This window comes from Astatotilapia calliptera, chromosome 11 (genome assembly GCF_900246225.1).
Source record: "Astatotilapia calliptera chromosome 11, fAstCal1.2, whole genome shotgun sequence".
NCBI classification, from domain to species: Eukaryota; Metazoa; Chordata; class Actinopteri; order Cichliformes; family Cichlidae; genus Astatotilapia; species Astatotilapia calliptera.
The window spans coordinates 22,028,901-22,041,567 of record NC_039312.1 but is presented as its reverse complement, the minus strand read 5'-3'; the positions used below and the strand labels follow the sequence as shown (position 1 = coordinate 22,041,567).

Here is a 12,667-nt window from a genome sequence, read left to right as displayed (position 1 = left end):
GAGATTGACGCTTCTTTTGCGCCAATAGCCGCCGCTGCTGAGCAAATGTTGAGGTGGTTGGAAACCATAAAGTAACCCGGAGTGGTGAACCAAAGATGTCTGACACTGCAGAGTCCCCAACAGAGACGCAGAAAGAAGAAACACAGCCGCCGTCAGACGACTCGACGACAAATGACGAGAAGAAGAAAAGTAAGAGAGCGGAAAATAACTTCTCAGTTACGGGAAAACAATTGTGTTTCTGATGACTGTTGCTAATGCTAAAGAAAACACATCCGGATGTGTGACGTACAATATGATTGACAGTGAAAGTCGGCCACTAGGGTGGAAGCATGTTCTCTCTTCAGCCAATAAGCGCGTCGTTTTCTAGCAAGTGGTACTGCCGGTTTGGGGAACAGCTGAAGCTAATGCTAATAAACATTACATGTATTTTGTATTCTTATATGTTACATAGTTCACAGAAAGTCTCTGTTTTGCCATATTTGATCAAATATACTAACCAGTCGTCTCAATAGCAACATATTCTGCGTGCAAATGCAACAAGGATCTTAAGGAGCTACACTTGGCTCAAATCTCTTAAAATGTCACAAAATCCATGGAGCTGAAAATCTGGGATATGTTAAGAAGAGAACATAAACTAGAATATATAAAACTTCCATGGTGTGCCTACGACTGTGAGTTTAAACCTAATAAAATAGTTTATAGAGTCGAATCCTGGACTGCAAAAGGAATAACAACAGCTACTACTGATCTTCTGATCTACACAAAGGGGAAATTAAAAGGCTTTGAAAGATTGATATCACTTTATAATATGACCTCTAAAAACATAACTTTTTCTGTTGGCTCCCGATGTGCGATTACTTTGAACATACCACTAAAAATAGAACATTCCATCTCAATTCATAATTTTTTTTTACATTTGCTGCTCAACTGTCTCCATTTGCCTAAAAATGTTAAGCTCCAAAGTTTTCATATATATACAAACCACTGCTGTTAAAATATTAGCTTCATAAATCAAATACTTTTAAAGATATATTTGTTTTAATAAATTGTCCATCAATCCACTCCCAGGATACTCACTTAGGCGATGTTTGAACATCGAAAAACTATAAAAGATAAGCCAGATGTTTTCACTGGCCTCTCTTGCCATAAAAGTCAGTCAATATCTGTAGTTTGGGACTGATCTAAAAAGATCTGAATATTTCCTTGTTCTACAAAAAACAATTCAAGCAGTTCAAAGTTCCATACTAAGAACATACTAATGAAAGTAATAATAATAGGTAATAAGAGACAAACAGCAACTATTTTTGAATGATATATAGCTAATGCAAAATAAAATGACTATAATACTTTTTAACATGAACTTCTTAGTCACAAAAGGGAAGAAAATGCTACTTTCCTTCAACCTTCCTGCTGGATTTACCAGAAATATGAGTAGACAGTCTAATGAACAAAATTAGGAGTTTGCAGATGTTATATCAATTATAACTACGGAAATAACGTTAAATATATGCATATTTTTCATTTTTGAGACCTACTGCACTGGAAACATTCAAGAGTAAAGAAAATAAGAAAAGTAAAGATAATAACTCACTTAACCTGCGTAGTTTTGCAGGACTAATTTGCACAAATACCACAACAGAAATTTAAATTAAAATGAGGTAAAGAGACAGCTTAGTCTGTATGTAGCCAGACATCTAATTTCAATTTTGCAATACCCTGCCTAAAATTTAATGAAACAAATGAATGAGGTCATAGTAACTTATAACTAGATTTTAGTAATTGAATTAGATCTGGGTGTTGAATGTTGTTTATATTACTATTAGAGGTTATGTTTAAGCTTAGGCACTGTTTGGGTTTTTTTTTTTGGGGGGGGGGTTCTGCCCTTCAGAAAAGCTGATGTGAAAGCACACGAAGACAAGAAGTTAAAGGCGGTTATTATGCACATTCCACATTAAACACATCACAAAAAATAACAACACCTAGAGCAATATGAAATTAAAATTTCCACAGGGGAGTGTTTGATATTTCACCAAAACACTATTGGGGGAAAATATTACAGTAACATTTTTGAACTCTGTGCAGCACTGGCTTAGTTGCATAGGTAGATGTTTACTTGGGATGAGGGTTTGCCTTTACAGTGTTTTTGTTTTTCCACCATGGTATAATGTAGTGTCTATGCATCAGTGACTGCACCTTCCCAGAAATTCCACTGTAAATTCAAGTTGAGATTTGCCTGTGCCAGTCGGCGTTGCAACAATGTTGAATAACTTTCAGTTTTGTTTTCTTCATTTTTATAGTCGATGTGCTGTTGAAGGCAGTGGGAGACACTCCTATAATGAAAACAAAGAAGTGGGCAGTGGACAGGGGGAGAACAGTACAGTCTCTTTCACAATTCATATCTCGCTTCCTCAAGCTTGATGCCAATGAACAACTAGTAAGCATGACATTTTTTTCTACCAGCTTGTTAATTTTTGAAGTCTTATAATGGACATGATTTAAAAACCAATTATGAAAACTAAATCTTTTTTTTCTTTTCTCAGTTCATCTATGTTAACCAGTCTTTTGCCCCCTCACCGGATCAAGAAGTAGGGGTCCTCTTTGATGTGAGTGTAGTTTTAAATGGGGCAGCACACACAGACATACAGTTTATCAACAACATTATGTTCCCTGTTGTTTTATTAATTTAATAGCGCACAGTCTGGAGTTACAGACCGAGTTGGTCTTCACTGAAATATTACATCAGTAGCACTAGTGTTAGGCAAGTATTTAACTGGGTCCAAACTTCTTTGGACACTTCTTTTTGCCTCTGTACATCAGCTCAATTAATTTTTAACTCAAACCATCAAAATGTGACTAAAGTGCAGACTTTCAGCTTTAACTCAAGAGTTTTTTTCTTTTTGTTTTTGTTGTTTTTTTTAATACAGAATCCATTGTCAGAGGCGCAAAATTAATTGGACAAATGAACATCATTTTAAATATAAGTATTGTTTTTAGTAATTGAAAGAAAATCCTTTGTAGTCAGAGACTGCCTGAGCTCTAGAACCCAGAGACCTCACTAAATGCTGCGTTTCCTCTCTTAAGCGTTTTGACCTTTACTGCAGCCAGTTGCTGCTTCATTGTGGTTCTCTCCACAACCAATAACTGAAAATCTGCTCTATCAGGTTGACATGAGGCCACTGACATGGCTATTGAAGTATATCTAATTTCTTGGCCGTGAGAAACTCTTGAGTCGCTTTTGCAGTACGTTTTGGGTCATTATCCATTTGGACTGTGAAGTGCTGTCTGCACAGTTTTGAAGCATTTAGCTGACTCTGAGCAGAGAGTGTAACCCTGCACACTTCACAATTTGTCCTGCTCCTTCTACCAGCAGTGACATCATCAGTAAACACCAGTGCCCAGCTTCCACTGGCATTTCCTCCACCAGATAATGTCATATGCTTTGTGAGCTGTTCTTTCCTTCTCCATACTTTTCTCTTCCCATTGTTCTGATACAAATGAATCTAATCAGACCTTCTTGTTCTTGAGGGGTTTACATGTTATTGTAAAGCCTCTATATTTCTATTCATGAAACGGTCTCTTGCTTGTGGACCTGAACAATGCTACTGCTTTATCCACTTGAGTTGTTGTCTGTGTTTTTTCAGGCCATTTGGTGTTGCCTGACCAGATTCCTCCCTTTTTAAGAATGAGCCAGATTGTTAACTTAACCACTCCTAAAATTTTTTGCTGTCTCTCTGATGGCATTACTTTGTTTTTCCAGCCTAATGAAGGTTCCTTTACTTGCATGAAACTACTGTTTGGACATCTTATCGAGAGTTCCAGTTAAAGCTGCCAAATGCATGTTCAACACTTGGAAATAACTCCAGATCTTTTATCTACTTAATTTGTTGTTAAATAACAAGGGAACCTGCTTCACCTGGTGATTACTCTGGAAGTCTTTGTATAAAAATCATTGTGGTTCCTAGGCAGTTAATGAAAACTTCTGTTGAACCCCTTAAACTAATGCTGGACATCTGCACTTCAATCACATCTTGTTTTCTTGATTTAAAATCCACTGTGGTGGAGTATAGATGCAAAATTAACAGAGGGGAGAAAACGGTCAATGTCCAAAAACGTATGAAACTTCTAGACCTAACTGTTTCTGCAGGTTCAGCCTGTGTGACTGGACAGGTCATGCAGAGCTTCTACCAGCAGAGGGTGCAATAAGAGACAAGCCTTCTGTGACATAATCTTAAATCCTTGAGCACTGGTAAATGTCTTAACAAGTAACAGTAAAAACGTCAAAGTCTAGATCAGTGGTTGGCTGATCACCTCTCTGCTCTCACTGCTAGATCAATATCTAGTTAAAAGGTCCTTTCTGATGTCACAACAGCAGTTAACACTGATTTTAGACTTTGTTGACAGCTCACTCCTGTGTTTGACAGTTTAACTTCAACGTTTGTATTCCCGTCTTTTTGTCTTTCAGTGTTTTGGAAGTGATGGCAAGCTGATTCTACATTATTGTAAATCTCAAGCCTGGGGTTAGCTGCTTTCTACAACTACATTTTCCCTCCTATCCCCATCCTTAACTTCAAAACACGACAACATAGTGTTGTCTTTCCCCTTTGCTGTTTGCTGTCTTACAGGTTTTTTTGTAAATACACTGTAAATAAATTATTGTGTATATCATAAAAGTCTTGACACTGTTCTTGTTTTTTGTTCTGTTGCTAATCTGGGGAAATGTACATAAGGTACTATAATGTTAATAAAAATAATAAAATAGAGCTGTAATGCAGTGGAACTTAAACTGCTGCTTAAAGTTTAGGGAGGGTTAGTGAAGGCCACCGCTGAAAAGGGACAGACACGGGAAGAGAGGGGGCACTATAGTAACAGATGGACTTAGAGGGATTACATGATTCAGGGTGGGTTTGTGTCATAAATTACCAAGAAAGACAGTAAAGGGAGTAGAGTGGCTTGGAGACAGACATGCAGTCACTCCATTGGTTCGCATCTCCATCGGAGGAGGATTACACGGGGCTTGCAGCCGGAGAGGTAAGGGCCACTGATGCTCACACTGGAGGAGGAAAGCTGATGCACAGAGAAAAGATGAAGAGAGTAGCAACAGAGAGGGTATTCAAGATGGAGCAGCTGAACTAAAGTTATGAACGAGCTTTTTGATTAAGGGCTTATGAAGAAGGCAGAGAAAAACCACAATGTAAGTTCACTGCAAGGCAGTGAAATATGTTTTATGATGGACATGAAAGACTACAGAGGGCGAGAACAAAGTCTGGTAGGTATTTTACTTATTTAAAAATAATTTGTTCTGAAGTCATTTGTGGATTCTTCATCAGCAATCGCAAAAACATAATTTCTTTAATATTTACACATAGCAAAAAAACGTCGTTATTACACTGAGTGTTCAATTAAATCTGTCATTTGTGAACGAAAACTGAACGAGCTATTTTGGATGGACGTCTGCAAAAATTGAGCAAGCTGGACTTTCACACAGATTATCAAGGTGCTTTGTGGGGTAATTGTTTCAGTGCTGAATGAATTAAACTGGCATCTCTGTGATGGTGTGACGCACTGAGCGGTAATCTAAACAAACAGTGCTTAAAAGATGTGCAGTTCTGAAAGGACATAATGTACATCTGAGAATAAACGCAATGCAAGTATTTAGGAAAGCCTTATCTCTGCTGAGCATTGGCTTTAACTGCCTCAGTAACACTCCAATGGTCATTAAGCGTATTATCATACTGATGGAGTTTTATTTCCAGCAGTACAGATGACAGAAACCATGCTAAGGGATGAGTGATGTGCTACATTCACCTGATTTAATCTGTGTTATGTTTCAGGGGCTGTGAGCTGACAGGGGGACATTGCATGAGAGAAAGATTGGCAGCAGACATGGTCAAAGTGTACTTCACACTAAAACACACCTAACAAAAACAGATTAAAGCAGATTTCCAGGGATTACGTGTAAAATTTCATTTAGATCTCTGGCTTATCTATAATTTCATCAAAAAAGTAATCTAGTGTTTTGCTCCCCTGCATCGTGCCTTCCACTTAAGGCCCACAGTTTATAATGAGCGGCAGGCTCGGGCTTGAGTGCGTTAATCAGGAAGCACAGAGATGTTAGCCGGGGTCACAGGAAAGTACACATTACTCAGCCTTTCACAACCCCCCTTTAAACAGCTGGAGGACTTATGTGACTTCAGGCAGTGATTGACAGTGTAAAGCTAGATTTCATTATATGGGCAATTTCCTTTTACCCTCTGTTTTCTTTTTTATGCTCACTTGCTCTCAATTTCATTTAACTTTTTTTGCAAAATAATAAGTTCAGGAATCTATTTTGATGTCCTCTTTAGACATACAAGTTTTATTAATAAATTCTAGTATTTGTAGATGCTTTTTTGATACAGTTGAATTGATCTAATACAGGAAAAAAGGGCTTCGAGTGTTGATTTCAGAGGACGCATGTCTGTATCTGTTCCCGCAGGAATCAATCGCTCCTCATACTGAAGAAGTCAGGGCAACAAAGAGTAATATCCTGGAATCCCTCGGTTCTCTCCCACTGTGCCCAAATCATCCACCTAAATCTCCTCTTGTTCATTTTTTTGTTCCTTCTGTCCCTCTTTCCCACGTGTATCAAAATCAGAGCATCTTGTCGTGCTCCCTGCTCTCTCTCTTTCTTTATCTTCCTTTCTATTAATCCCACTGACTTTACAATATCGTTCCCCATCTGTTTTCTTATCTTCTTTCTTTACTGTTACATCACGTTTTTATTTGTTTTCTTTTTAAACCTGGCCGCCCATAACCTCTTAAAACCCCCACAAAGCATCTGTCCCACCCTCTCAGCTCCATCTGTGGCTGTTTTCATACCTTCTGTCCTGCTATTCGCGTGTGCCTTGTCCCGTTCTGTCCCCTGTTTGTCTTACTTTGACCTTCCTCTCTCTATATCTGACCCCACCCGTACCTCCATCTTCTCCCGCGTGGCCATGCTGGAACGCATGTCCCGTCGCTCTCGCTCCCTGCTCTCCCTCACCTTGACCTCTTTGGCTCTGGCCCTCTCTATCCTGGCTCTCTGCACCTCCTACTGGTGTGAGGGCACTCACAAGGTGGTCAAGCCCCTCTGCCTGTCGCCTGTCAAAATGAAGAACTGTGGTCAAAACAACAGTGAGCCTTACACCACAGGTAGGAAACTCAACATATCCAAAGGAGTTCTGTATTTATTTACTGTTAATGTATTGTACATACACTTACAGTGTCATCGTCAAAAGGAGTTTACTCCCTTCCCGATTTCTTAGTTGTTTGGATATTTGTTAAACTTAAATATCTCAGATCAGACAAACTTTTATATATTATACAAAGATAACCAGAGTAAACACAATGCCGTTTTCAGATGCTAATTTCACTTGTTAAAAGCTATCAAAACCTGAATCAAGAGATCATTTAAATAGCTCCTGTCAATAAAGTGAAGAAGGCTAAAAGATCTCAAAAGCCAACACATTGACATCTATCAGTCTAGAAAGGGTTACAAAGCAATTTCTAAGGCTTTGGAGTGCCAGTGAACTACAGTGAGATCATTATCCACAAATGGAGAACACTTGGAACAGTGGTGAAGCTTCCCAGGAGTGGCCAGCTTACTAAAATTACTCCAAGAGCACATCAGCGACTCATTGTAGAGGTCACAAAAGAACCTAGAACGACATCTAAAGAACTGCAGGCCTCACGTCTCTCAGTTAAGGTCAGTGTTAGTTCCAAGTTCCACGGAGAAAACCTCCTGCTGACCAAAAAAACACAAGGGCTCATCTCTCATTCGGCAAAGAAAAACTTTAGATGAGCCCCGAGACCTTAGGGATAATATGATGTGAACTAATGAGACAATGCTGGGACTTTTTTGAAGGTTTGAATCCTGTTACATGTGGAGTAAAACTAACACAGCATTTCATAAATAGAACATCACACCAACAGTCAGACGTGGTGGTGGTAGTGTGATGGTCTGGGATTGCTTTGCTGCTTCAGGACCTGGACGGTTTGGTGTAACTGATGGGACAATAAATTCTGCTCTTTATTAGAAAGTCCTAAAGGAGAATGTCCGGCCATCAGTTTGAATTTTTGCTTATGCAGCAGGACAATAAAACATATCAGTAATGGCTCCAAAAACCCCAAAACAAAATAAAAGTTTTGAAGTGGCCTAGTCAAAGTTCAAAATTCAATCGTGGCAAATGATGATTGCAGTTTTCGTTGCCAAGGGTTACACAACTAGTTATTTGATTTAGGGCACAATTACTTTTTCCACATAAGGGCAGGTAGGTTTGGATAACTTTTTCCCTTTAATAAATTAAATCATCAATTAAAAACTGTATCCATTTTTATTTGCTCAGGTTATCTTAGTCTAATGTTATTATTTGTTCGATGAAACATGTAAGTGTGACCAAAATGCAAAAAAAAAAAGAAAAGAAAAAAGAAATCAGTACGGGACAAATATTTTTTTCATCGCATTGCTTTTTGGTAACCTTTAACCTTTTATCATGTACCTGTTTATTAAGACTTATGCTTTTATGATCTGTGAGTCATCATATTTTATAGTATAGTTTTGAAATAGCATCACTAAATCTTTAGGGCGTCAGCAGAAATTCAGTGTCAAAGTGCATCGTCCTTTGACCTTTAGACATTCCATGAAATGTGGAACCATGTGGAAATGCTTATGCTTCATAGTAGTGTTCAGGAGTATTTAAGAACATCAGGTTTTGACTTGGACTAAAAGAAAAAGCAAACAATCAAATCGGAGTCGACTTCTGTGCTGCACAGAAGTTGGGAAAATACACTGGTGACTAATCCAGAGTCTGCTGCATCACGTTCACAGACATGTCACAATTTGCTTGTAACAGCAAAAATTCTTGGATTCATTCTTGTGTAAACAGTTGTGATATTATCTTGGCATTTAGCCACTTGAAGAGCCTGGGATGATTTGAAAGTCTTAACTGTAAGTAGAAAGGTACAGCCAATCATAGCCACAGCCTTATGATACACCTTCAAAAGCAAACATGCTGTCTTTCATTGCGTTTTATTGCAGTAGGTTGTATAATCGCCAACGCAATACAATAAAATAGGATTTAATTAGGGATTTCTATCATTTATAGACAATAGATAAGATTTGATTTGATTAGACAGATTTGTCAAAATAATTTTAATTTTTTCTGGAGCTTCTCTCTGGTTCTCAGTGTTCAGGAACGCTTCATGTAAAGCAGATGGAGGCAGCTCTGCTTGAAGCAAACTCCATCTGCTTCATCTGAAGTAAACTCCATCTGGGGGAAGTTTGCTGAAAAGAAAGCTCTGCTGAAAGGAAAAAAGCTCAACAGGTGGAGTCTTAGGTAACACTGTTATGTGAAACCACGTTTTTAAAGTTTAAGATTGAACCTTCATGCCTAGGTGCTTTTTGAGGCTATGCTTCTATCCTAAGTTAAACAGTATCTAGAGAATTCAAATCTGCTCCTCAGGCACACTGAGATTGTTTGCGGTGCTGGATCGGCTTACACAATAAAGTGGATGAGGCTTTCTGACACTGAACTGTTAGAAAGCAATTGTCCTTGCTTTTAATCTCCTTTCCCCCCAATACCTTTGTTCCACAGTGTACTCAGTTATGGCTTAGTATTAATCTGTGGGGTGTGAGGTTATTTCTAAAGGTTTCGTTGTTGACAGCTCTTATTGCATATAACAATCATCTTTGACACTACACGTGCTTTGTGAACTCACACAGAAATATTTCATTTTTACTATGTACAGTGCGTCCATTTAACTCTCCCTTATGCTTCTAAACCTCAGGACGTGTTTGGCACATCATAGTGAACACTGACAAGACTGCATGTACACAGAGGCTTGCTGATTTTGAGGCACTGGTATAATTAGCAGACTTGCAGGACTTTTGTGTTTACCCCTAACCATTCTCTTTTTAACGACACATACTTTTACATGCTTACCCCTCAATTTGATACCCGCTATTCTGCTGTCTAACTCCCTCGTCATTTATATGTTCTCACTGCCTTTTCTTGCATTGTGTGTTTGACAGTCAGTGGATCCGCTGTTAATACTCACGCCTCACCAACAACATTTCCTGAATTTGTTAAATGTTTGCATCATATGGTGAGAAACTACATGGAGACAGAACGTACCCCTAGTGAAGGCTGGATTATACTCTGACCACATTAAGAATGAGCAGGTGCAGAACCGAACCTTAAATTTGCTTTTTTCCACTGTCACCCTCTCAGAGAGTCCCACTCAGAACCCATACAACCGCACGCTATCTCCAGCCAGGAGAGAGGAGCTGGCTAAGATCAGACAAAGGCAGCTGGCCAACGCTGTCCACTACATATGGGAGACGGGCGAAGACAAGTTTGCTTTTAGATACTTCCACACGGGCTTCTGGGAAAGCTGTGAAAAACACAGTGATGGTAAGAGGCACACCTGGGCAGTTCATTTTTTTGGTTGCCGTTTGGTTTCAACTTGGATTGTTAATCAAAGCTGATGTTTTTCACTTTCAACTACAAAACTTTATCCTTAAATCATGACGTTTTGTTGGCAGGGGAGAAGTGTCGCAGCTTTATAGACTTAACTCCAGGAGAAACTCAAGGTGAGATGTGAACTGCTTAACAGTCTCCTGCCTTAATATTGCCATGTTGCCATTTGATTAAAAGTTAGCTTGTGACAGTGTGCTCACACTGTTGTTGACATGTTGCAGGTGTGCTCTGGCTGTCAGTTGTTTCTGAGTTTACATACATCGGTCTGCTGGGAATGGGGTTCTTACTCATGTGGCTGGAAGTCTTGTGTTCCCATAAAGAGATGCACTCACTAAAAATCAATGCCTATGCAGCTATCTGCACTGTGTTATCAGGTCAGACTCAGTCTAATGCTCACTTTTACATTATTTTGTAACCCGCGTGTGCATATTCAGATATATCTATTTTATTGCATGTTCCTCTGATCTTTCCGGTTTATGTTGGATTAAGTTTGTCTGTTTCACCTCCTGTGTAGGTCTTCTTGGGATGGTGGCACATATGATGTTCACCACAGTGTTTCAGATGACAGTAATTGTGGGCCCCAAGGACTGGAGGCCTCAATCCTGGGACTACGGCTGGTCATTTGCGTAGGTGCCAGATATGATTTAAGCTTTTGTCGGGACTTAATGTTTCACTACAAGCTTGATATTTCTCATCTCCTAACTATGTTAAATTCCCTGCTCCTAGTCTCGCCTGGGTGTCCTTCAGCTGCTGCATGGGAGCTGCTGTCGTCACGCTCAACTCATACACAAAGACCATCATCGAGCTTCGCCGCAGACAGAGACTACGTTTAGAGGAAGCCAGAGCCACCACTCACGCTCCATCCTATGACGAGGTGGTCCCAGGGGGAGGGCTCTACTCTGTCAGTGGCCTATTGCAATGTCCAGATGGGATGATTGATGTGGCATGGGCTCCAAATGGCAGCGTAGTCGGAGTGGGAAATGGGGATGTACCAACTTTGGTTTTAGTAGGAGGCTGTGGCCCTGAGGGGTGTGAGGACTGTGAGAGAGAGATGGATGAGATGGGGGAAGCCATGGACCGAGTTGATTCACCTTGTTAGCGAATCAGTAACACGTATCAACTGAAAGGGCTGAAAATCTGAAAAGGAAAGACACTTTAACTAAGGTGGAGAAGGTCAATGTAAGCAGACACATCCTTTCTTTCTTGTCGTCCACTTTGACTCTCTGTGAACATGGGATGTACTGATTGGGCTCAAGGTCCAAAGAAATCCACACATATCAAAACGCTAAGCCTACAACGTATGTATCTGTGTATGTATCTCGTTCACATGCAAGCCTGCATTTTTCTGGGTATTTCTCAGTGCCTCATAGTAGGAAAGAAATGTATGACTTTGTTTGCAAATGGAAAGAAATGCTTCCTCTATTCTATTGTTTATATATTAACTTGAAAAGCATCATCTTAGCGATCAGTTCGTTTCAGAGGACGATGCGTTTATTCCTGAAAGAACAGCACGTTCTATAGAGAAACATGCTGCTCATAAATATGTTTCCTTTTTTAAACTTCTTTGGTCAGAAACTTTTGAGAGACAAAATTTTTTAATGCAATTCATGTATAGCAGAAGCTACCACAAGCACAGCCTCTCTGGAGATGCACAGACAAACCCATAGAGATGGAAAGATTACAGAGATTTTGAAAAGTCTGCTCTCTGATGTTGAACAGAAGATTATGTGTAAACCAGTAATCCCGAGTTGGATGGAAGGGAGGAGGAATAGAGGGAGGAGAGTGAAGCAAGAGGGGAGCAGCATGTGGGGGGGTCAGGATGAAAGTTGGAAAGAATTGCCTGCACACACTAATATCTGCAACACCGAGACACCAGTTTCAGGAAAACAACGCTCTAAAAAACTGCATTTAGCTCCTGTCATATACTATGTTTGAGATAAAATTGTATAAGTACTGAGGTTTTTTTGTTTTGTTTTTTTACAAAAGTCAAAAACAAGTAGTTAAATTTACCTTTAATTTTTGTAGGTTATACATTTGAGGTAATCCTGGATTTACTGTCAGGGATTAATACAACTGAAAAAGTAAAACCTAAAGTGAAAATTTTATCAACTACCAGCATTTTAATATGCAGTATGTTTCTAGGTCAAAGGAGATTTAATTGTTTTCCAGGA

General features: G+C 39.4%; 2 protein-coding genes across 5 annotated transcripts; both read left to right on the top strand.

The window, feature by feature from the left end:
• The first annotated feature begins 20 nt into the window (after positions 1-20).
• On the top strand, positions 21-4,670 carry atg12 (ATG12 autophagy related 12 homolog (S. cerevisiae)). The gene is made up of 4 exons (XM_026184205.1): positions 21-189; positions 2,298-2,434; positions 2,541-2,603; positions 4,463-4,670. The coding sequence occupies exons 1-4, from the start codon at positions 96-98 to the stop codon at positions 4,520-4,522; spliced, it is 354 nt and encodes a 117-aa protein (XP_026039990.1). The 5' UTR covers positions 21-95; the 3' UTR covers positions 4,523-4,670.
• Positions 4,671-4,757: 87 nt separating this feature from the next.
• On the top strand, positions 4,758-12,621 carry LOC113031785 (germ cell-specific gene 1-like protein). Of its 4 annotated transcripts, none has more exons than XM_026184202.1 (7): positions 4,758-5,028; positions 6,476-7,170; positions 10,248-10,430; positions 10,562-10,609; positions 10,718-10,870; positions 11,011-11,122; positions 11,223-12,621. In XM_026184202.1, the coding sequence occupies exons 2-7, from the start codon at positions 6,975-6,977 to the stop codon at positions 11,593-11,595; spliced, it is 1,065 nt and encodes a 354-aa protein (XP_026039987.1). In that variant the 5' UTR covers positions 4,758-5,028; positions 6,476-6,974; the 3' UTR covers positions 11,596-12,621. The 4 variants fall into 4 exon arrangements, with proteins under 4 accessions (XP_026039987.1, XP_026039986.1, XP_026039984.1 ...); XM_026184201.1 differs by having other exon boundaries at positions 5,832-7,170; XM_026184199.1 differs by having other exon boundaries at positions 4,758-5,266.
• Positions 12,622-12,667: the final 46 nt, after the last annotated feature.

Bases quoted from the DNA above. Each gene is read 5' to 3' on its own strand.
- atg12 (XM_026184205.1), top strand. From the start codon at position 96: ATGTCTGACACTGCAGAGTCCCCAACAGAGACGCAGAAAGAAGAAACA. The intron at 2,435-2,540 runs GTAAGCATGACA...TTCTTTTCTCAG, and splicing joins TTGATGCCAATGAACAACTA to TTCATCTATGTTAACCAGTC. The intron at 2,604-4,462 runs GTGAGTGTAGTT...TTTGTCTTTCAG, and splicing joins AAGTAGGGGTCCTCTTTGAT to TGTTTTGGAAGTGATGGCAA.
- LOC113031785 (XM_026184202.1), top strand. From the start codon at position 6,975: ATGCTGGAACGCATGTCCCGTCGCTCTCGCTCCCTGCTCTCCCTCACC. The intron at 10,610-10,717 runs GTGAGATGTGAA...GACATGTTGCAG, and splicing joins AACTCCAGGAGAAACTCAAG to GTGTGCTCTGGCTGTCAGTT. The intron at 11,123-11,222 runs GTAGGTGCCAGA...CCCTGCTCCTAG, and splicing joins GACTACGGCTGGTCATTTGC to TCTCGCCTGGGTGTCCTTCA.